Source organism: Ornithodoros turicata, chromosome 9 (assembly GCF_037126465.1).
Source record: "Ornithodoros turicata isolate Travis chromosome 9, ASM3712646v1, whole genome shotgun sequence".
NCBI lineage: Eukaryota > Metazoa > Arthropoda > Arachnida > Ixodida > Argasidae > Ornithodoros > Ornithodoros turicata.
Window position 1 is genome coordinate 31,621,320 of NC_088209.1, and position 22,472 is coordinate 31,643,791.

General features: G+C 44.8%; 2 protein-coding genes across 4 annotated transcripts in view; one reads left to right on the plus strand and one right to left on the minus strand.

The window, feature by feature from the left end:
• Positions 1–22,472, minus strand: part of LOC135368626 (dopamine beta-hydroxylase-like) — a 352,228-nt gene that overhangs the window by 150,437 nt on the left and 179,319 nt on the right. For all 3 annotated transcript variants that reach the window (XM_064602032.1, XM_064602031.1, XM_064602030.1), the window contains 3 exons: positions 4,640–4,661; positions 4,490–4,550; positions 2,458–2,651 (listed from right to left, as the gene is read on the minus strand). In XM_064602032.1, coding sequence (XP_064458102.1) covers positions 2,458–2,521 — 64 coding nt within the window. In that variant the 5' untranslated portion in view covers positions 2,522–2,651; positions 4,490–4,550; positions 4,640–4,661. The remainder of the gene's footprint in view (positions 1–2,457; positions 2,652–4,489; positions 4,551–4,639; positions 4,662–22,472) is intronic.
• Positions 5,958–15,909, plus strand: LOC135368628 (flotillin-1-like). The gene is made up of 12 exons (XM_064602034.1): positions 5,958–6,122; positions 7,255–7,330; positions 7,495–7,585; positions 7,667–7,810; positions 7,912–8,031; positions 8,124–8,219; positions 8,309–8,428; positions 9,819–10,033; positions 10,119–10,164; positions 10,450–10,587; positions 12,411–12,614; positions 13,184–15,909. Exons 1-12 carry the CDS (start codon positions 6,074–6,076, stop codon positions 13,211–13,213), a joined length of 1,329 nt encoding a protein of 442 aa, XP_064458104.1. The 5' UTR covers positions 5,958–6,073; the 3' UTR covers positions 13,214–15,909.

Here is a 22,472-nt window from a genome sequence, read left to right on the forward strand (position 1 = left end):
CTTCCTGTCAAACTCAGTGCTGTCATGGGGGTTCCCGTTTGTGCGGAAGAAAACTCGGATGCGGTTCCGCAGACCGGCTTACGGCTTTTGTTCACACGGAGAACTATAAACACAAGGTTCCGTGATCACATGACAGGATTATCTCTCTGAGTGGGGGTGTTTCATACTCCTACGTTTCGAATGAGCGATTAATAAGTTCCGGCACACTGTCCTCCTTATCCTTAATTTCCTCATTCTTTTCTTTTTATGCATTTATTTTGTTTGCTGAATAGCAAGCCGACATGCCGTTTGGCCGACCATTCATTCTTTTGTCTTTGTTCATTGATGTCATTGATGTTGCAGTTATCTGAAATGCTATCTTGGATTGCACTACTTGGGCAGCATTGGATTGTGTATATATTGTAAAATGTGTTGTATAATGTGTATGTAAGGAACCGCACCACAGGCATGCCTAGCGGTCCCGCATCAAATCTTACAAGCAGAAATAGTGTTAAATAAAAGAACCAGAAAGATATACCCCACGACACACTGTCCCGTCTACGTTTCCCATCAGCAACCCTGTTACATTTGCCGCCATCCGAAACCAACATGTTCTTCCCAGCCCCATACGATGAAACATTGTGTGTTGCGTCATTGAGTTGTTCCTTCCAGCTCATGAATTAAGTACGGCCACGATTATGCCCGCATGGAAGCCGGACAAGCTTTTATTCACAAACGATAATGGCTGCGAAGATGCAGAGCTGGCGTTTACCAGTAGCACTCTGACCACACGTTGATTCACGCCTACAGCTCCGGCTATTACCAAAAGGCAGTCTCGGATAACGGAAGAAAAGCCTCGTATTTCAAAAGCTTACGCGGCACGAACTGCCACCTATCCGCCTGGCTACCGTAACTAATGGTCAACGTGGAAATAGATACATAAATAAGAACGTGTGCTCGCTGCTATGCAAGCCACACACAAATTCTATACTAACCAAACAAAGTGGCAACAAACTGTGTCGTCGCGCGTAATTCAAGCACTTGTCATTCCCGCGTGCGTTATCAGAATCGATAATAAGTGTTTTGCTGTGTCCGGCTCGCGGATAAGACAACTATTTTGTGATCGCAAAAAAAGAAAAGAAAGGAAAAAGCTACTCACGCGAAAAACACACACACAAAGGAAGGAAAAGAAAGGGCAGCGCGCAAGTTGAATAACAGCGAGATAGAGAAATAGCACCGTGGCGTGGAGTAACCACGTCAGGGTTTGATAACTTGAAACAGGTATATCGGAATTGTTTCTACAAGACAGCCTTTCTGCGTTCCACCGATGCATCTTTTTTATTTGTTGAACTTAATTTTGCTTGGATCGGCTTATTATTTCGCGAGTTCTTACTATACACACGAGAACTATGTTCGTTTTTTTTTTTTTTTATGCACGAACGATAAAATAAACCGGGAGGCTTTCTTATGTTGAATCCAAACGCTGTAGCAATCGAGTTTGTTCATCAGACGCTCCCACCACGAAGGCAGGTTTGCTGGTGCGCAAACAGCTGCAGTGCCGCGGAACCGCAGGCGAATTGTGAAGATTGACAGGTGCGCGAATGGAGCGCCGCCGAAAAACAATTAAGTTTCTCGGAATCTGCGAAAGGTCTTTGCACGGTTGCACGCACTACGACATCCCCACGCGCTGTGTATGTGTTTCGTAAGGGCAACGTATCGGGCACGGTAAAAATAAGGAGCTGGTTGCAAAGTGTTCCGGCAGTGTTGTGGCGTAACAAAACTCACACGAGGTTCATACATTTCTGTTTCCCGAAAAAGATTTAAAGATTAAAAAAATTATGAGTAACTTAAAAAAAAACGAAATGAGTACAAGTTACTCCCAAAAAGTATTTAGGATATAGTAACTTGAGTAGAGTATTTTAGGTTACGTACAAGCCTGGACTGATACCAGATTAAAGACCACATACCTCCACTGACGTGGGTAGAATACTTCCGCAAAGAGTTCCGAATAAAATAGGTTATATGCTCTTATCTACTACTACTATACACCCATGTAATGTCTGTAAGGACCCTTGGGGTATTTAGAAAGGAATAAAATAAATAAAACAATACGTTGCGCTTCCATCATGACAAGGATACTGCACGCTGCGGTCCATACCAAGTACGATTTCCGAGTTCACGCCTCAGCGCCATCAATGGTTTACCTCCTCTCCACTCTGCTTTGCAGTCCGCGAAATTACGTTACACGCGCGAGAGCAGAATGTTTCAACCAGAGAAATATGCCACAAATTATATTCGCAGTTATACAACTCAAATCTCAGAGCAGGACTCTTTGGGAACCCATTCGGTGGAAATACCACGAGAGTCTAAGCACTTGGAAGGAACTTTCGCGCCGGAAGGGGTCGGTTAACCAAACAGAGCTCATTATAATCACGACAGAGAAAGGGAGTCTGTGGTTAAACAAGGGCTGGTACTCACAGTAGGTCTCCTTGGCAAGCCGGGCTACCACTTCCCCTTTCAATTTACTGTTCTTCTTCCCCATGACGTCTAGCAGCTGTTTCGAGGTGGCTAGAATGTACTCCTTTTTTCACCTGATTCTCGCCGATAGCCACATTGCTGTAATCGAAGGAGTCTTCCCACGGTAGCAGCGTTCACATTTAGCCGGCCGAGCACTGCAAACAAACCTCGTTATCAGCGACAGCGGTGAAGCAGCGCTGCCTGCCGCGGCTGCATCGTCATGGCGATGCTCGCGGCACCTCTCGGCAGCGACGTTAGTCTCGCAGCTCGCAGACGGCTTTCCCAATATGCGGGTGGCACAAGAAGAGAGCGAGAGAGAGCGTGTGTGAGTGGGAGAGAAGAAAACGAGGGGAAAACAAACAAACAAAAAAGAGAGAATTACGGTCGATAAAATATGGCGCCTGTAAAACACATACCAATAGCGTTAGATTCTCTGCGATCTTTTCTGCGCTTGAGCATTGTGGCGCGCTTCGAGAAGAGAATAGCAATGCGGCTAAAGCGTGGGCGATGTGTGAATTTCGCCACAATGTAAATGTTATTCAAACGGTCTGGAACGAGATGTACCACTTCTTGTACGTAGTATCAAGATGCACAGCAGCATAAATTGGAAAGTTGAAGCGCGACGAATTGCACTCGGTAGAGTTTCCCAATACGTGCGCTGTCATTTAAGTAATTTAGAAGTGAAAGCTAAAGGGGGAAAAAGCTCCTATGAGGAACGACACGCGTTTATAAATTATTCATGATGGTACACGACGCAGTCTTGATGTACAGTCAATAAGCGTTCATTCAATTGTATGTGCACTCAATACACAAGTGGCTGGCGTTACGAGTGCCGTATTGTTGGGAACGTAATGACGCACAAAATAGCGTTAAGTTATTACAAATTTAAGTGCTGAACACATAATAATACATAACAAAGGTAGCGCGTACGAAGCGTATCTTTTGCAAAGAAGGAGGAGGCCATGATTGGCCACATGGTCACAGGCCACATTTATTATTCCGCAGCGTCCCAAGCTCCCAGCGCAGAAGTTGGGGCATAGGTGAAGCTGCTCCGTTGTACCGTGTTGGCATTCTTCGTATAATAGTTTTACCCCGTAACGCCATTCAATGAGCTAGATGTACAGACATGATTGGTTGCAGTTTCGTGAGAATGTAACTTAAATTTCTCCAAAAGCACCAGTGCGGCACAGAGATTATTTAACAAATCGTTTCGGCGTCTATGACTGTCCCATCGACATCTAGGGCTCCATGGGGAACGTACTGTGGAACAGTACAGAGCAATGAGCAAAGGAAAGTGTGACGTAGTTAACGAGGCATGTGTCTTTGAGTGATTTTTGAGCATATAGAAACGTCAGAAATGCGTGAGCCTGGTCCTATTGGTTTCCCGAAGCACGCGACCGTACCAAGGCAGTGCCCTACACGTCGGAGAGGCGACCCGTGAAGTCAGAGCAGTGTCAGTTTCCGCAATCAGATATGGAATTTTTCACGAGACCGTTACCTACCATGTCGCAAAACTGTGAGTTCGTATTCATGTGGATAAAAACAACACGTCTTGTACACGTATGCAAGGTAATTTGGTGAGGTCACGGAGGCTGACGTCCCTGTGTAGGGGACAACCTGTAAAGCGTGCTTTCCTGCAGCAAGACACTTACTGCGGCGAAAGCTGCCGTCAAGATTGGACTTTCTCTTCGACAGCCCGCCGCCTTCTTCTTCCCCCCCCCCTTTTTTTTAATTATTTTCCGTGAAGTGTGCTGTCTTCTTTTGTACATATTGTCTGCACTTTTTACTCATACAATGTCTGATTTCTGACTGAGCATTTAATACTACATCACGTTCCGAAACATGAAAGGGAGGATGGGCACAACACTCCTAGGTTTGGCATCTTGGTCCAGAAAACAATGTCGACGTGCTTGTATCGATATCATGCCAGGGAGTAGCATGTCCACGTAGGAAATAAGTTAAAGCAAGTGTCAGCTAAGCCTCGTAAGCTTACCATGATTATAGAGGCCGCCATCTTATGAGAGGCGTAGGAGCACTGGGTCTTTGAGGGCCACCTGCGGAGACGAAACACATTATTTGCTGCGTTTCGTTCGATGCAGACAGGAAGACCGCATCGAGAGGTAGAAATATTATTTAATCTTACCTGAGAATGCGCAATAGGTTTACTGAAAAAAAAAAAAAAATCAATTAGTTTTGCCTGGAGATTCGCAAGCTACTGACGGTGATGTCACGATTGCCAAAGTGCTGGCTGTAAAATTAAATTAAAACGTGTCGGTGGCGAATTCTATTGAAATACTTGGTCAGTTTGGAAATATTAGACTTGGTCATTTGAATTGTTTAGTGCATTAACAACTCTATGCTGATCAGCTCGTCAGAAGCCAAATGTTACTGGAAGACATCATGGTAGAAGGCATCTGCAGAACATAAACTTAATGGATACTAACGCTATCATGCATGCGTTCTACCGTGACAATAAGCACTATTTATGAAAAGGGTTTCTTCTTTTATGACTTTTTTTTGTTTTCAACTTGGAGTTGTGTAACGCCATCCAATCAGGGGCAATTCCTGATTTCTCGGAACATAATTTTCAAGTTAAAGAAATGTGTGCCCAAAGTTTGTGGTGTATGACTGCATCACACGAATTCCACCGCAAGCCTTTTGAAATGAAGGCATCACTTGAGTAAGATTCGTGCACCATTTCTGCAAATTACAGAAGACAAAATGGCATAAATGCAGGCAAGCTAGTGGACCATATCCATGATTAGGGAAGCCTGAGCTTGGGCACATAAAAGGACGGCCCAAGCTAAGGGTTCCCTAATCATGATCAAGGAAGACGCGCAGCTCCACAGCTCATTCATACGTAATAGTTAGGTGTGGTTATTGCAGCACTACTACTGCGGATGAAATCTTCACGAGAGTTCGCTTTCTTCCACGATCGTTAGTTTCCCGTGATTTCATACACGATGACCGACGGACAGTGATTTATTCAGACCCCCTCCCCCCTTACATCCCCAAATGTTCAGTGACACCCCCTAACTTTTTCACCAGTGTACCCCCTACATGGGGTGCCCTTGCGATTTCAGCTTTAGACACATGTCGGTAATGATGTAATGACGTAACTACAATAATGACCTCCACCCATTTTTTCCAACACCTCTCCGTGCTTGGGATTCTGGATAAACCACTGCCAGCGGACTTGTAAGCTTGTAACATTTTCCTTGAAATAAGGTTCCAAGGAAAAGATTACCTGCATAATCATTACACCAGCTCGATTGTCTCGGTTGTTCCACGATGAGCAATACCGTATTCCCAATGTCCGCATCCTGCCGTCGCACACTTTTTTTTCCCATTGTGTGTGTATATGTTTGTGTGCGAATTACCCAAAGTACAGCCTGCATGACTTAGAGGGTCTGCATACCCTGAGTAGCCATTTAAGTGTGTAAGAATCCAGTTCTAGCCAATCGGCAATCCATGACGCCGTGAACAGCGACATCTCAGTGTAACCAGCCCGTATTGTAATGGTATTTTCTGTGTTCGATTTTGTTTTGTAGGGCTTTGTTCCGGAGAACGTGTTGCCATGGTTGGGTTTGTCGCGTGTGGGCCGAACGAAGCCCTTGTAGTTTCCGGTAAGAAATGTTTACATCTTGTCCAAGTGCCCCACCCCCGTGCCCTCCTGTTTGCCATAGAAAATAGGCTTAGCAGCTTTCCGTGTCCGAGAATGTTTGTCCTTGAAAGCCCGCGCATCCAGCGTGTCAGATTGTGTAAATTTCTGCTGCATTCTCTGAGAGATGCACTAATAATTGCATTTCAATGCACTAAAGTAGCAGTGATCTTTGCAAGTACATGTAGCGGGTGCTTCGAAGGAAACCTGGTTGTTTGTCTTCGCCGTCAATGCGATCTGACGTCTTCCGTGTTTCCGTTTATTTAATTACCGACCGGAATACCCTTGCACAAGGAAGATGCAATGGATGATGTTCTGGTACATGAATGGAAACGCACAAAACCGGTTTTCATGAAAAGCAGCGTTGCTTCGAAATACGCGCATCCGCCGCCGACGATTATTAGCTTGTCTATCGGTGCTGCTGCGCCTGTGAATATCGTTAATGCGACAAGCCCCATATATTCCAGTTCTCATGCCAAAGTAGATACTGGGAATTTAATGTGCGTGGCAGCATCAGCAATTTTTTTCCCCTTATAGCGATTTTGCGGCCCGGCGAGAAAGATGTCTGCTACATGCAGTTCGTGTGCTGTAAATACATTCAGTGTAAAATTAGAGCTGAAACTGTGGTCAAATCTAGTGTCAAAAGTTACAAGTTGGTTACCTTTTGAAACATTAACCTTGAGGCTTGTATCGTGCTCGTCTGATTGTATGTTTCAGCCTCAGAACAGTTACTTTTCATCATACACCTTCACATATATGGTTACGTATACAATATATTTCTATTGTAATAATTTAACTATTCCCATTGTATATTCTGTACATTAATATATATTACACTGTACTTGTTTTCGTTTTTTTTTTACCTAACTAACATATACATTTACCATATATAGCTGCTAACAACAATAAGATAATAACTTGAGGTCCCAGAACTAACATGAACTATGGGACCTCTTTCTGTACAAACTTACCCAAACTTTTTACCCCTGAATGAGTAAATAAAAAAAATAAAAAAATGTAGAATTGATATTTTTGACAGAACCTTGTTGCATACTCGGATGTGCTGCAAAAAGTAGTCTATTGTTTCCTTTTGTCAGGATGTTGTCACTCAAGCCCCTTAATGGTCCCTGGAGGAAGAGTCTTTGTCTGGCCTATTATACAGAGAGTCCAAAGGTATGATGGATGGTTGTTACATCTCCTGGGTGGCAGAGTAAAACACTTGCTGTCTGTGTTACTTCCCTTCTGCTCACTTCTAACCTTTATAATAATTTTGTAAGCTAAAGTGCTCGTGTTCCTCTCCCTTCTTTCTCTTTCTTTTTTTTTCTGTTCCACATTAGAATTACCCTGAACACGATGACCCTTACGATCGAAAGTCCGAAGGTGTACACACAACAAGGCGTGCCTATCTCTGTGACGGGCATTGCCCAGGTGAGGAAAATTTTATGGCGCGGTTTGAGACCAACGTGTTTAAAATACATCAGGCAATAGACTTTAGTGTATCGCTCGCAGGTTAAAATACAGGGCCAGAACGTGGAGATGCTACGTGCTGCCTGTGAACAGTTCCTGGGAAAGAGCGACGACGAAATTATACACATCGCTCGAGAAACACTGGAGGGTCACCAGAGGGCCATCATGGGAACCATGACAGTTGAAGTATGCTTCGATCTCCGGTTCCCGTTCCGGCGTTGCATTGCGCCTGTCGAACATTATCGCGCACGTTCTATAGCGAGAACGGGACTGACATTTTCTTTCAGGAATTGTACAAAGACCGGAAGAAATTCTCCAAGCAAGTGTTTGAAGTTGCCTCTTCAGACTTGGTAAACATGGGAATAACCGTCGTGTCGTACACCATCAAAGACATCAGCGACGACGAGGTGTGTACTCCAATTTTCTGCGCGTTGTCATACCATGCATGTCACAAATGTTCGCGGAAGATGCAACTGTTTTGTCCGTGTGGTGTGAACAGGGCTACCTACGTGCCCTCGGCATGGCACGGACTGCCGAGGTTAAGCGTGACGCTCGCATTGGTGAAGCTGAAGCGCATAGGGACTCCCAGATCAAGGTGTGTCAGTTTGCACTTTTCTTTTTTCTTTTCTTTTTTTTGTTAAGGACGTAGCTATGAGCATTTTCTCGTTGGCACCGTCCCTTTAGGAAGCTTTGGCCGAGGAAGAACGCATGGCTGCGCGATATCTCAACGACACGGAGATTGCGAAGGCCCAACGTGATTTTGAGCTCAAAAAAGCAGCTTACGATATGGAAGTCAACACAAAGGTAGGAAATGTGCATTGCAGCATGGGAAAATTTGTTTTAGGTCTGTCTTTACCCGTTGTCTTCTTTGAACAACACCGTGATGAAATTGTGCGTAGTACCAGTCGGGACGGGTTAATAGCATCATCATCATCATCCTGTAGATATGATTTCATCATCATGCAGTACCATAAGATGTTTTCTAATGTGACGTTTCCACGACGTACCGTACCTTGACAGGTTCAGCTCTGCCCATAAATCTAAAACCACCTGCGATTGGCTTAGGCAGGTGCGCAGCGCAGTGCGCTTGCATGCTTCGGACTGTTGCTTCTACACTGATCATGCTATGGAAACACTCCTCCGAGACAACATACGTAGAGCACATTTACGTCGAGCTTTTTTTTAAAGCTTTTACATTTACGGCTTTTAAAGCAAGCGTGTGAAATTTTTTGATAAGAGATGTGAAACGGCTCTCCCGTGTCCACGGTGGCTGCCATCTTCTCGTAGCCCCGGCCTCAATGTGCAGACTACATTACCCGTTGGCAGAGAATTCCCCCTTTGACTAACTTTTTTTGTTGTCTTGGAGTATAAAGAGGGCGTTGTGTTTTCGGGTCTCGTTTTTTTTTGTTGTTGTTGTTTTGTTTTTAATGTGGTGGTGGTGGGGAAAATTGGGTCTTATTTCAGGAGCTGTAAAGTCTATGAAAAAATGGCTAGGAAGCGAGCGAGCTGGTGAAGATGATGCATAATGTAAAAACCCAGAGACTAGGGAACACGAAGTCTCAAACACAGCTGAAAATTTTACTTCACAAACAAGAAATATGTACAAACAGAAGGGAAGGGAACACCAGTTGAACAACTATTTTGTTCTCAACTGGTGTTCCCTTCCCTTCTGTTTGTATATATTTCTTGTTTGTGAAGTAAAATTTTCAGCTGTGTTTGAGACTTCGTGTTGTGTCTGTCCCTTCGTGTTCCCTAGTCTCGGGGGCTTTTACAGCTGTAAAGTCTGGCTATATGGGTATATTGTATATCAAATGGGGAATAAATACTAATGTGTGTGTGTCTCACATTTCAGACTAATGGCAAGATGCCTAATTGGTTGTGCTGATTGTGCAGTGATTAGCATTCTCCAGTGTCTGTATTTGTTGATGGCTTTGCACTTTGGCAAGTTCATCTTTGGAAATTCTTGGGGTTTACCCCCAAGTGACAATGATGCAAAAAGTGTGGGGGTCAAAAATGTGTTCTACCAGGATTAACCCTAAAACAGAAGGCCCTAAGTATCATTCACATTCACAGAGCCTCCACATGCAATCTTCAGTCACACATGTTCTCCTGTGCAGAGGGCTTTCAGTTCCATACAGGGAATACAGTCTGTGTGTGTGCGTGATTCGCCCGTAACTAGTCACGTTTGTTTCAGAAAGCAGAGAGCGACCTGGCGTACAGCCTTCAAGCAGCAAAGACTCGACAGCGCATCAAGGAGGAACAAATGCAAGTCGAGGTAGTGGAACGCACTCAAGAAATCCAGGTCCAGGAGCAAGAGATCTTGCGCAAGGAGAAAGAGCTGGAAGCCACAATCCGTCGGCCTGCAGAGGCGGAGAAATACCGCCTCGAAAAGATTGCGGAAGCCAACCGGTGGGAGTTCTGCTTCACTTTCGTTACGCGCAGATGGGTTGCATAAAGAGCGCCACCACATTGCTGATGAATTTCTTCTCCGCAGGAATCGAGTGATTATGGAAGCCGAAGCAGAGGCTGAAGCCGTCCGTGTGAGTGGTCCTTCAGTTCCTCCATGAGTACTGCACTTTGCTGTACAGCTCCCGTCAACCTTAATGATAACACTGGAAAAAAAAATTCCATCTCATTTCCGAGCATGATAACAGTCACCCCTGGGGGCACTGGGGGAACGTTGAGTGTGTTTTCCTCGTGCACAAAATCCTCGAAATAAACTAAACGAATAATTTTGTCCAATTACGATTTCCTCCCGGCCCCAAGTGTTGCTGTAATCGCGCTCGGACACGCTACTTATTATGCTACCGTTTGTGACTTTTCAGCTGAAGGGAGAAGCCGAAGCCTTTGCAATTGAGAGTAAAGCACGCGCGGAGGCTGAACAACTGAACAAAAAAGCAGATGCATTCCGAGAATATAAGGAGGCAGCCCTACTTGACATGATGCTGGACACATTGCCAAAGGTCTGCACTTTTGTGTTCCACGATTCAGGCAATTACTGTGAACGTCACTTACAGTCATACTGAATGCTCTAGTTATCCCTTCCATGGTGAAGGTCAGGTCTATAAAAATGAGTTCACCATGACATGTAAGACATGTCATATTATTACGCATGATTACATGTATAACATGTAATCCCGCATCTGGGTCAGTTTTTGTTGCAGCAGGAGAGGCGTGGTACAGGACCTAATGGTTTTAGAGCGTGTTAGCTACACGATATGGTCGAACTAAATTTATCTGCACACGTAACATCCGTAGCAGCATTGCAGTGCATTATGCAACTAAAACTTTCCGAACCATAAAATTAGGCCAAATTATCCGGAAAACAAAATTTGTTTGCCAGTTCCAGAGCACTTGTTGCTGCTTGGGCCTAAACCATGCATCTAAAAGCATGCTTCAGGAATCACTCTTATATTTAGAAATTTCCTCTGTAAAGCTGCTGTGACACACACAGTGGTGCGCCAAGAGTTTCTAACCTGCCCCTCGGTACCATTATGCAGTCGCCAACTGAGTAATGCAGACTTTCCAAATTTTCTGACAAAACTGTTGCCTCCGTCAAATGCCTCATAGAACCAATGTATGGTATTTCTGCATCCTATATTTTGTGCTATGCCTTGGAAGACGTGCTTGATTATTCGTACTCATCTTGCTTCAGGCCTGTACGGTTTTTGGGACTTACCATCTCCTGAGCGTGAGAGATACGTCCACGCCAGATATTTCGTACTGCATTACGAAACAAAGGCTGTTACCGACACGACACGTGCCGGGGGCGGATTTAAGGGTCTCTCATGGGGGGCGCGGTCTTAAGGAAATTTCGCGCTTTGCGGCACCCCATTAAATCCCCCCGTGTACGCGTGCACGGAATCGTGGTGTGCACATGCTAGAAGGCGAGCCTTATTTGTGCGCAACTGAAACCAAACGCTCCGCTTCAGACGTGTTGCAAGAGCTAACCTTTCTATACGTGTGACTTTAACTACGAGCACCTCGAAGTATCGAAAATAATGAAACGTCGTCCTCAAGTTTAAGTGACGATGTCGATCGAACTGTTATAGGCGTGCTTAGTCGAGGGGAAGACGTAAATTCATCGACAATCAAGACTAACGTGACGTAGCCGTTTGATGCATCAGCAGCATTAGCATTCTATCAACGTCATCTTTGGCACCAACAACTGCTACATTGACGGATCTGAAAAGGATAGTACTGTACATAGAGCCTGAAATTTTTGGGAAATATTTTTTTCTAAATTTGGGGGGTTAAAAATTGGGTAAACAAACATGTACACTAAATTCGTGCAAATTCGGGTGAAAAAAACTTCCAGTATGGTAAATTTGGGGAGAAATCGGGCTGAGTTACTCAAACTAACTGTAGTGGTTTGCTACAGACTGTAATGTAACTTAGTGCATTCCTAGAGACATCCCAGTGAGGGCAATTTGCCAGGCAAAAGTTGAGTTTCATCCTAAAGGGGGCAACCTTCAATTCGGGGTGCAAATTTGAGGAAGGATCTGGTAAAACCCTAAAACTTCAGGCTCTAACTATACACTAGCTGAAGTTCGCAGCGACACACAGTTGCATGTTTGCGCTGTGAAGCAGACACATATAGATGCTTTCTTGAAGTCACTTTGAATGTTCTAATGGAATTATGCCATTCACTAAAAATTCGGACTAATTTCGTTGCCCCTAGAAGTCTGAAAAATCGGTTGTCGACTGTATATGGGCTGCACTGGGTATTACTTTTTGTTGACCTTTTCCTGAATAGTTTGAGAATGTTCTTTACATTCAAATGCAGGTTGCAGCAGAAGTGGCTGCCCCCATATCGCAGTGCAAACGTGTCGTCATGGTGTCATCTGGCAAAGGTGAAGTTGGGGCAAGCAAGCTTACTGGAGAGGTCATTGACATCATCACAAAGACAACCAACATGGTACATCAGTTGACGGGTGTTAATGTTGGAAGCATTTGCAGCAAAGAACGTAATCTCGCCACTGCCAGTTGGGTAAGTTCTGAGAACTTTCGCTTGCGCAGTTTTCCGACACAGTAACGGCTTCATTTATCTGTGCGCCGGTTCAACTTCGTGTAATGTAGTACCAAGTTGCATAAGGGCTGCACACTTTTCTCCAAACTTTAGCAGGTGTGAAGTTTGGCTGCAGACCTTGCAGTGAGCAAAGTGCATCAAGCTATATAGTGCAATCCTGTTAATTTGAAATCTCAATTCAAACTGGTGCTCTGGTCGTGTCAAAGTCGTGTGTATTTCAGTGGGGGAAAACACCCGGTAATTCAAAGCTCTGCATGCTTTCTATTTAAAGGCACCTGTATCCAGCTTGATCCTGTATGACAGCTTAGAGGAAATTATCAGGTTGCTTACTTCCCACGAGAATAGGGTTACAAGCTGCGCTGTGTGGCACACGTTCCTAGGCCAATGCCTATCGCCCAATATGCTCGGCAGGGATTATTTATATATATATATATTTTTTTTTTTTTACACTGCAGGAACCCTGTCAATTATGTATCAAGTGGGATTCTGCTATGTCGCTTAAAGTAATAAATGTACTTCATTTTATGCAGAACATCAAAACCGCCCAGGCTGCTATGTGAAGTCCAGCAATGCTGTGGAAGATGTATTGCCAGTAGATTGCTTTGTACTGTGAGCCATCCAGCCTTTCTTGCAGTCGTGTGTGCCGTGCGCTTGTCTCGAACTACGATACATCTGTTGGAACCTTTATGCATTTCAGAAGACGCGCACGTAATAATACGTAATAAGCCTCTCGCCTCGGTTAGTCCTTCGGTCGTGCTGTAACACCCATGTACCGATACCAATTACTGCTTGGAGCGTTTTAAAAAATATGTTTGCGTTGTGTGAGCTAGCATTGCTTGCAGAGGGCAAAGCATGGCATTGCATTTTGCGGAAGGAGTGTAAATACTTGTGCTCTGTTATAACGCCATTATGAAGTCGTGGAAAGTGCTAGTCCCTTTTTACTATAACGTGCATCTCTGAACTGTTACCAGTATTTTCGAAAAATTTATATTTTGATAGCACAGTGTAGAAGCAATGTGTACTTTAACTGCATTCCGTCACGTATTTCATTGTCCTCTCCTTTTGGCTGTGCGCTGTTTTCGTATGTACTGAACCTCGGAGCCTTTGCTCAATGTTGCGCCCCCTATCCACCGAGTCCCACGACGATATTATACTGCCATCCATGTCGTTTTATTTTGTAAATACGGAATCGAAGTATATGTGTATGCGTACTCTCTGTTGCAAGTGATAGAGCTTTGTCCGTAGAATAAAGGAGAATGCTAGTCCTGCCTCTGGTTGCCCAAACACAGGGGGAGAGAAAGAGAAATTCGTAACAATAAATTTGTAAGATTTCGTGCAGAGAAACATCTATGCTTTACCTGATTTGCCACTACTACATGGAAAAGTTTAAAAAATGGAGGACTGCAATTTTTTGTTATAAAGGGAGCACTAAAAAGCAAAAGTTTTCTCCTCGCAGACGCCACCAGCTCAACAGCAATGTGATTCATGCGCGAAGAAAGCACGACGTACTAGACTATAGCGACCATGTCATACGGACCCCTTCCGAGCGCCGTATTTGGAGGCTAGCGGTGGCGCTACTCATCGGCCCGGTTATTGCTTCCTAAATTTCTACAGTACTCTTGTACTTCAGCTTACCTTAGTATTTTTGTACAAGCGGTGGATGTCTCTAGAGAGATGCTTCATTCTAAAGTTTATCATCATCATCGTTCTACGCGTCTTAATAGGAACTGTTGCTGTCGTCTGCTGCGCTAATCGTGCGTCCGCTTCTGCGCGTTCAAAATTCAAATTTCCGTCGTCCAATCACGATGCAGATCTCGCGGGCCGACGAGTAACGCCCCCTAGCGGATCGTGCGGGGACGGGCTCATCATTGAGTTTGCCGATTATGACGTGGTCGCTGAAAGCCACACAATTTACGCTTTCCCTGTTGGGTGCCTCTCGGCAAATCGTCTGCCCAGTCATCGTAAGAAAGCATAAACTGTGACATCCTTCACGCTCGAAACGCAGACGACAACGGGTTAACCCCGTTCCATTTGTATTGCTGACATGGTCGCCGCATGTCTCATTCCCTGGGGAGAAACGTTTTCATTTTTTGTCCCTCTTTAAGTGATAACGATGTGGTGTTGTACTGAAGAGTTCCTTAGACACTCCAGTTTTATTTGTAGTGCCCTATTCAGACTCTCCTGTAGTTTTGGGAATGTGTGTGTGTGTGCGCTACCTCGCTGTCACGAATCTCTTCTGGAGGCAGTTCAGATGTAAAGTGTGTGTAGTATCAAAATATCCTGCCAGTAGCATGCTTTGCTGCATTAGCTGTGAAAACTTGAAGTAAACCTGTACAGAGAGAATATATATAGTGCTGCTGCATGGCCATTTGGTGACTAGCAAACATTCAAGCCAAACACATACTGCCAAATTTAATAAATGTTGAAACAAGCACGTTACATCAGCACAGCGCAACATACCGTACGTGAGTTTTGGCTGGCATCCCAGTCGTCTCTATTCCCAGAGCATGAAAATAAGCATTGAATGGGGTCACTAACCTTTACCATAGCCTGCTGAAAATGCCGGAATCTGTATTAAAACAACACTGAAGTGTTAAAATTTCTCCTTGCTGAATGGAAGATGACATTTACCTTGATACCAACACAAAAAAAAAGAACTGGATTGCATCGTTCGTGACTTCTGAGCAAAAGGAAGCGCAGAGCAAGCTTTCCCTATCCTCCCCAAGAAGCGCGAATGACACAGCTGATTTGTCCCATTCCTTTTGTGTTGGAGTCGACGTAACAGAGTTTTTCGTTTGGTGAGGAGCAATTTTTTTTGCACATTAGCGCCTGTTTCAAAAGAACCTGACTGCACACTGTCATGTCCAGTGTGTAGCATTCAGTGATGCACATTGCAGCAAAAACAAATTTTAAATCAAGAAATCCAAGAACACTTCTGAGAAGCATGGAGATAAATATGTATAACAAAGTATATCTATCCTTGTAGTTGTGTATAGGAATGCAGCAAGTAACGGGCCTGACGTGTTGTTATCGGTGTCAATTTTTTACAGCCCATAGAAAGGCTTCAACTGTTGCTGTACAGCTTTCTTCTCAGGTCTGCTTTCTCTCTGTCGCCTTGGACTCACAGAAACGTCCACGACCTGAGGTTCATGTGTATGGTAGCAATAGCAATGTAGGTGATACAACTTCATTTGCGCAATTTGGTGCTGTGTCTCTCTTTGTGCGATACAAATAAAAGTTTATACGACAAAAATACCCACCAACCGTGGTCCTGCCTCGTAGTGTTCCAGAATTTCTTGGTGTATAACGGTTCCCCCAAAATTAGTGCAAGTGGGAAAAATGAACCATGCATAAGGTGCACCGTGGAGGTGAAAATACCGGTACAAAATTCCACCACAGAAGTAATAGACTACGTATCACTCCCAGTGCCCACTGCAGCTAACACCCACACATCAACGATGAGCACTTTTCACATCTATCACGGACACCTCAACGGTGCCTTATTCCCCCTGGGCCCACTTCTCTACCTGTGTACGGTGCCTCTATCTGTTCGCGTACTCAACTCTCCGTCTGTCGTGGTGATAGGTAAAAGAGCACATTTTTGGGTGGAAAAGAAACAAGTAAAAATCAGCAGTGCAGAGTTCAGAGTGTGTATTGTTCACCAGTGCCTGTATATTCAATCAGGATTAGGGCAGAGTTCGGCAAGTTCAGTTATTGGGTTCGCCCAAGTTTTTTACCTAAAATGACAGTGATGTAAATTGGGAAAGTAAAAACAGGTTTGACTGTTCTTAAACCTGAAACACAAAGCCGCAAATAATATGTCATCCAAGGGCAGATCCAGGATTTTTTTTTCTACAGACTCTCTGGAATACCTACCCCCCCCCCCCCCCCCAGTCATCATCATCATTGTTCATCCTGGGGAGGTGTCGGAACTCCTGAGCCGAGTGCAATATTTATATCGGCCAGCTACTCCTACGTATATCCATACAAAAGGTACACACATTTTTGGCAGTGTTGAGATTTTTTAGGGGTTTCCTTGGAAAACCCCTGAATTGATTATTGAAGAACATGATGACGACAGAAACTGAGGGAGAGGGGTCAGGACATCTAGGCCCCCTCTCATAAATCCGCCCCTGGTGTCGCGTGAAAGCAACACTTCACAGCTGGATACATTCAGAAAGCAAAATAATTTGTTCTAGAAGGACTCCAAAAGACAGCATTCTGGGAAGCGCCCACCGTATTTCCAGTGGACTCGGAAACAGGCCAGTGATGTGTTGACTGGGTTAATTTCGTTTTCCCCCGACATTAACACTCCAGCAGAATGTCAAATTAACCAGCGTTTTACTCGAGCAAGTATCGGAAAAGGCACTGAGGAATTGTACGAGTCTCAACAGCATTCATCACAACTGTGCATCAGATATTGATAAATTACACAGCATCAAAGCGGGTCATCTACAGTTCAGCACAGCGTAACTGTATAGGAAACTACAAGCCGCAATAGATACAGTAATTTGGATACTTTCTTCAAGAGCATATAGTTAGCGTTATCGCTGACATCTTGTCAGACTTACTGGCACCAAGCAGCAGCAGCGTCGCATACCTAATAACGTTTCACAAGTCCTCATCCAGTCCAACACCTCTCATCACGCACCAGCATCACTGAAATAGTCCAGCACTGAATCAGAATCTTCAAAGTTCTTTTTCTCTTCGAGCAAACGCATCTTTTGCTCAGCATCGTTGAGTGCTTCTAAAAAGCTGTGGTGCTTGTGCTTCCTTGTTGGTACGAGCGGAGTTGACGTGTAAGTCGGTCCTTTTCGTTTTCTGCCCTCCACGTCCATCCGATACATGTGCCTATCCGCCTCGGCCAGATCTGCTGAAGAAATGCTGCTCGTGCTCTGCGGAGTATGCGGCACAGATCCCATCAAGGAGCTCGCGCTCGGAGTGCGCATACCCGACAGGTTCGATTCCTCGTCGATTTCGGCGGCAGGGAGAATAAGAGTAGCCGGAACCGGTTTCTTCAACTTCTGGAGAGCATCACCCATCGAGAAACAGTCGTCCGTCATGGCACTTGCCAGCGCTTTGGCTGCTCTGCGTGCTTGCATTTTCCTCTTCAAGGTCCCTTTACCAGCTGTGATGGCATAACTTACAGCTGGGTCTTCACCTTTATCCTCCTCGCTAAAGGTAGACTGCATCTGTTTGCCCTCTGTGGTTGGTTGTACTTTCTGCGCGATGACTTCTTTGTTGTCAGCTTTCACAGTTTCCGTGTTTCTTCTGTGTCCTCTTGGGCTTTGCAAAGTCCCACGCTTCTGCAACGGCGCAATGTTGTTTTTGCGGGTCGACTGTACTTTAGTTGTACGACCACGCGTAATTCTTTGTGGTGCAGACTGGGCTGCTTCCTGCTTGGAAACTACAGCAAGGTCGAGAGTGCCCTTCCGTGCGATGTTGCTGCCGGGAGAACCATCTTTCTCTTCCAGTTGCGCCTTTGAAGTAGCTTTACGTCGCCTGTTAGATGCAGGGCCGTCGTCTGCAACGTGTGGTGCATGCGGAACTACCTCCTTGCTACCCAAAAGAACTGAATCCTTGCCCTGGTTCTCTTTAGCCGTCTTCCGCGATCTGCTACGTGCAGCACGAGGAGTCCCACCTCGAGTGTTGTGCGCGTCTATTTCGTTCTGCCGCTGATTAAGTGGAACTTTTGTGCTCCCTTTTTTGGTTCTCTTAGTAACCTGTGAGTTAGTCTTTCCTGCATCTGTGGCCGCGTTACGTTTAGGTTTATGTTGTCCCCTACTAGTGCTCCGAGTTGTCCTTAAGGCAATATTTTCATCGTCGTCAGATGATCCACCTTCGCAGTTCTGCTTCAGCGTTTCGACAACTGCTGCCTTTTTCCTCTTATTTACGAGGTTCTCATTCACAGGACTTCTCTTTTCTGAAGGTAGTCTCGGTCCAGATAAACCTTTCTTTGGGCTCTGTAGAACAGCATTTGTCAAACTTGCACTTGGATTCGCCATTTTTCGTTTTGGTGCTCTCACTAGGTCGCTAGCTTTTTTCGCTGCTACTTTTGCTCGTGACCTCAAGGCATAGTTACGTGTATCGGGAGATTCTCGTGCTGTATTTAAAGGTTTTGCACATGCATACCTGTCTTCAAGAGTAAGTAACACAACCAGTTTCCGTTGTTGTTCTATGGTATGTAAGCGGCTTGGCACTCCTACGTCCTCAGCACCGCCAGGCTCACATACCTGATCCTTGTTCACTAAACTGCGATTGTTCCTACTAGATGCATTGTTTCTCCTTGAAGTTTTTCTGGTCTCCTTCCTCTTCGATGTTTTCACTGGCGACGTCTTACGAACATTATCTGTTATACTCACAGACAAAGGCCTTGTCTTGGCAGGCACTTTTCGGACTGTTGATGTCGTAATATGGGATGACAGCGCTCTGACATTCTGCCGTACAGCCCTGTCTCTGAGCTTGTCGCTTCGTATGGGAGCTGCAGGGATATTATTACCCTCACCCTTCGCATCTAGTTGTTGGGTCCAGGAATTATGACGATGCGTACTCACGCTTTGTTCATGAGGCAGCTCCTCGTCAGTTCCAGGAAGACAAGCGCCTTGCAGCGAACGCTGGTGCATTTTCGCGCGGTTATCGATACGCGTATCTGCGCTATTTATCCAATCCCGTATAGCTTTCCTCCAACATCTGGGGAAGCCATCTTTGAACGAAGTCAGCACACTTGGGATGATTCCTGCCTTTACACCAATGTCAAATGCCACTCCACCACGAAGCTCAAGAGTTTCACCATTTGCACAAGTCAGTCTGTGGGCGCCCACTCTGCGGCTCACATTGTGTGACACGACGAACCGTTTCCCACTCCACTCTCGTGCCAACGCATACCCTTCTATACGCACATCATCTGGACCTGCAGGATTAATGCACCACTCTGTAAATATCTTTGAAGTAGCCATCTCGTCCGCATCGAGAAAATACAAACGGTTTACACGTTCTACTAGCATGGATCGGATTCCCGCAAAATTATTGCTTTGGCTTTGGATGTCTGTTCGACTTCAAGCCAGTTCGGATTAAAGCCAGTTGGAGCAATTCCAATGTTGCCGGCGCGCTTTGCGAAAAAAAAAAAAAAAACTAGTTTACTACGCTTCTTCCCTGATGGCGCTGCCGTTCTGAGCAAAGCCCGGCTTTCAGAAGCCTAGACCATAGGTCGGCGCAATCATCATCGCGGCAGCCTTGCCAGTGCTTAGTGATCGCACTCATGATCGCGATCATCAAGCTTTGATAAGGCGTTGCGGTGGTGGTGGTGGTGGTGGTGGTGGTGATAGGGCTTGCCGTTGTCGGCCTCACGTATGTGGACAACGTCACGACTCACGCCCTGGGGGAATGTGCGTCCTGGGCCGACTTCTAAGGGAACTGTGGGGATAAGGCGTTGCGATCATGATTGCGCCGACCTATGAGCCTATCTGAAACCGTTCAAAATAAAGGCCCAAGAATAAACGCGTAAGTATCCACCGTTAGAGATAAAACGTTCATATGGGTTTAAATAAATCCATGACAAATATAAACTGCGTAACTATATCCACCGTTAATAATAAATCATAAAAAAAGTGAGGTGAAACGGGCTATAGAAAGAAGGGAGAGGGTGCAGGGACCGAGAGACACGGAACAAGAAGGACGGACGACAAATTCCCAGTTTGTCGTTTCAGTTCGTTCGTGTCTTCGTTGTCTCAATGATGAAAGTGAAATGATGGAAATGATGAAAGGTCAATTGCCTCATTTTGTCTCAAATTTGTCGTACGTCCTTCTTGTTCCGTGTCTCTCGTCCCCTACCATGAAACGAGCTCTCAGTCCCGCACCGCACAAAGCATGGTGAACCGGCAAGCATGGGACAATTAACCTCACGAGACCAAACTAGCCTAAGCTAACCCAAACTAACCGAAACAAAACTAAACTAACCTAACATAACATAACCTGATCTAACCCGATGCAGAATGCAGTCAATCCGCCTCCGTGGTAGATGATGGGGGATTTTGAAACCTTTTATTTTTAATGGTGGCAGTGATCTTTAAACGGAGATTTTAAGCAGTTTATTTTTGGAGATATATTTTTAAATATTTTAAGCGATTTATTCTTTAAGGTTTTATTCTTAAGTGGTTTGTTATGAATGGTGGATTTCGGGTACCCCCAGCCATAGAGTCAATATAGGAATATCAGCAATCCTCAACCGAGCTAAAGTGACAAGGGGGATTTACTCGTGATGACTCCCATCTTTGTGGACATATTCCCGCTGTCTCACCAGTCTGCTTTGTCCCCAGTTTGCTAATTGAAAGTAATTGAGGCTAATTAAGAGGGCATACCAGCTCTCCGTCCCAATGTATTTCCTATGGAACAGTTTTTATGCTTTTTCTCGGTAACCACCGCGCAGATTTTGACGCGGGTGGTTTCATCACAAAGAGGAAGACGAGATAAAGAGAATTATGCTACTAGATTTCTCATACATGTCGTATTGTATTTTACGGCGACGTCACGAATGCGAAAAAAATACACAATTTTTCTCCTCCCTCTTTGAACAGGTTTTTATTAAACTTCTATAGCCATTTCGAAAAAAAAAACTTTGCATTTACTTTATCTGGAAATATTTCAGGAATCGATAGACATCAAATTTATATGTCTACCACTTTCCGTTTTTATAAAAAAGCATGAAATGTGAGTACGGATAAATAACCGTCTCAAAACCCCGTAAACCGCGTCATTATATGTCGCCCTCTAGCCGTAGCACAGGAAAAACCGCGCGGAAATGGACTTACATATTGTAATTGAAAGTGCCGAACCGGAATCAAGTATAAACCGGAAGTCGAGTTGGACAAGAAGTGGATACCCCGAAGTCAAGTATAGACCACAAAAGGCCCTTAATGCTAACGCATCTCTCTCACATTTACCGCTAAATCGCCATTGAATTTTTTCTGCTAAACCATTCTGTCTGGGAAATTGAGGACTTGATGCAACATGCTCAAAATCGTAACAATCTGCAAACATGGCGAATTCGTTTGAACCAAGCTGATGGGCCTCCGGCCCTCCGTCCGTGTAAAGTTTTAGTCATGCACGCAGACGTGGGAATATGCTTGCCATATAGTATCAACGTATGCGCGAACTAGTGTCAGAGGGTACTGCTACTTCTGGATAATTAGATAATACACATCGCATAAAACGAGATACGATTCGCTGCCGAAGACATGAAAGTGTGCTCCTACAACACTCCATGGAAGCGAGGGTGAGGGTCTATAATCAGAAGTGAGTCCTCCTGCTGCTTGTAAGCGAAGTGTTTGCTGTACCCCACACGCGATAACGTACCCTAAGCCATATTTCTGGGCACGGTGAACATAGTCCACGCTAAAGGCTTCACTGATTGTGTTTTGGGCTGCAAGGAAACAGCGATGTTTACGTGCATCAGGTTTAACTCTGCCGCAACGCACGGCTCAGACGCACAATCACAACCGCATGTAAAAAGATAGTTTGGGATGCTTTACCTTTTTTGTATGCCATGTTTTGATTATTGTTGGGCGTCAGTAAGCCACACTGTACACTTAATACCTAGGGATTTCAGGGACCTCCTGTCACCAACGCGTCAATTAACACAGAGTACGCATTAAAGTGCTTGAGTAACGATCTTCGAAATCATATCTTTGTAAAAAAAAATACTTTTGCTCCTTAGCATAGAAAGCTTAAAGAGATATCATAGACATATAGATATACCATAGACAGCCCAGGTAGCACAAAAAGTTGCAGCAACGTTGTCTAAATGTCAGCTTGGAACATTGC

What these genes read in the sequence shown, in the direction of transcription:
- LOC135368628 (XM_064602034.1), top strand. Translation starts at nt 6,074, where the DNA reads ATGGTTGGGTTTGTCGCGTGTGGGCCGAACGAAGCCCTTGTAGTTTCC. An exon ending in ATATGGAAGTCAACACAAAG is followed by an intron (nt 8,429 to 9,818) that starts GTAGGAAATGTG and finishes CGTTTGTTTCAG; the next exon opens with AAAGCAGAGAGCGACCTGGC. An exon ending in TGCTGGACACATTGCCAAAG is followed by an intron (nt 10,588 to 12,410) that starts GTCTGCACTTTT and finishes ATTCAAATGCAG; the next exon opens with GTTGCAGCAGAAGTGGCTGC.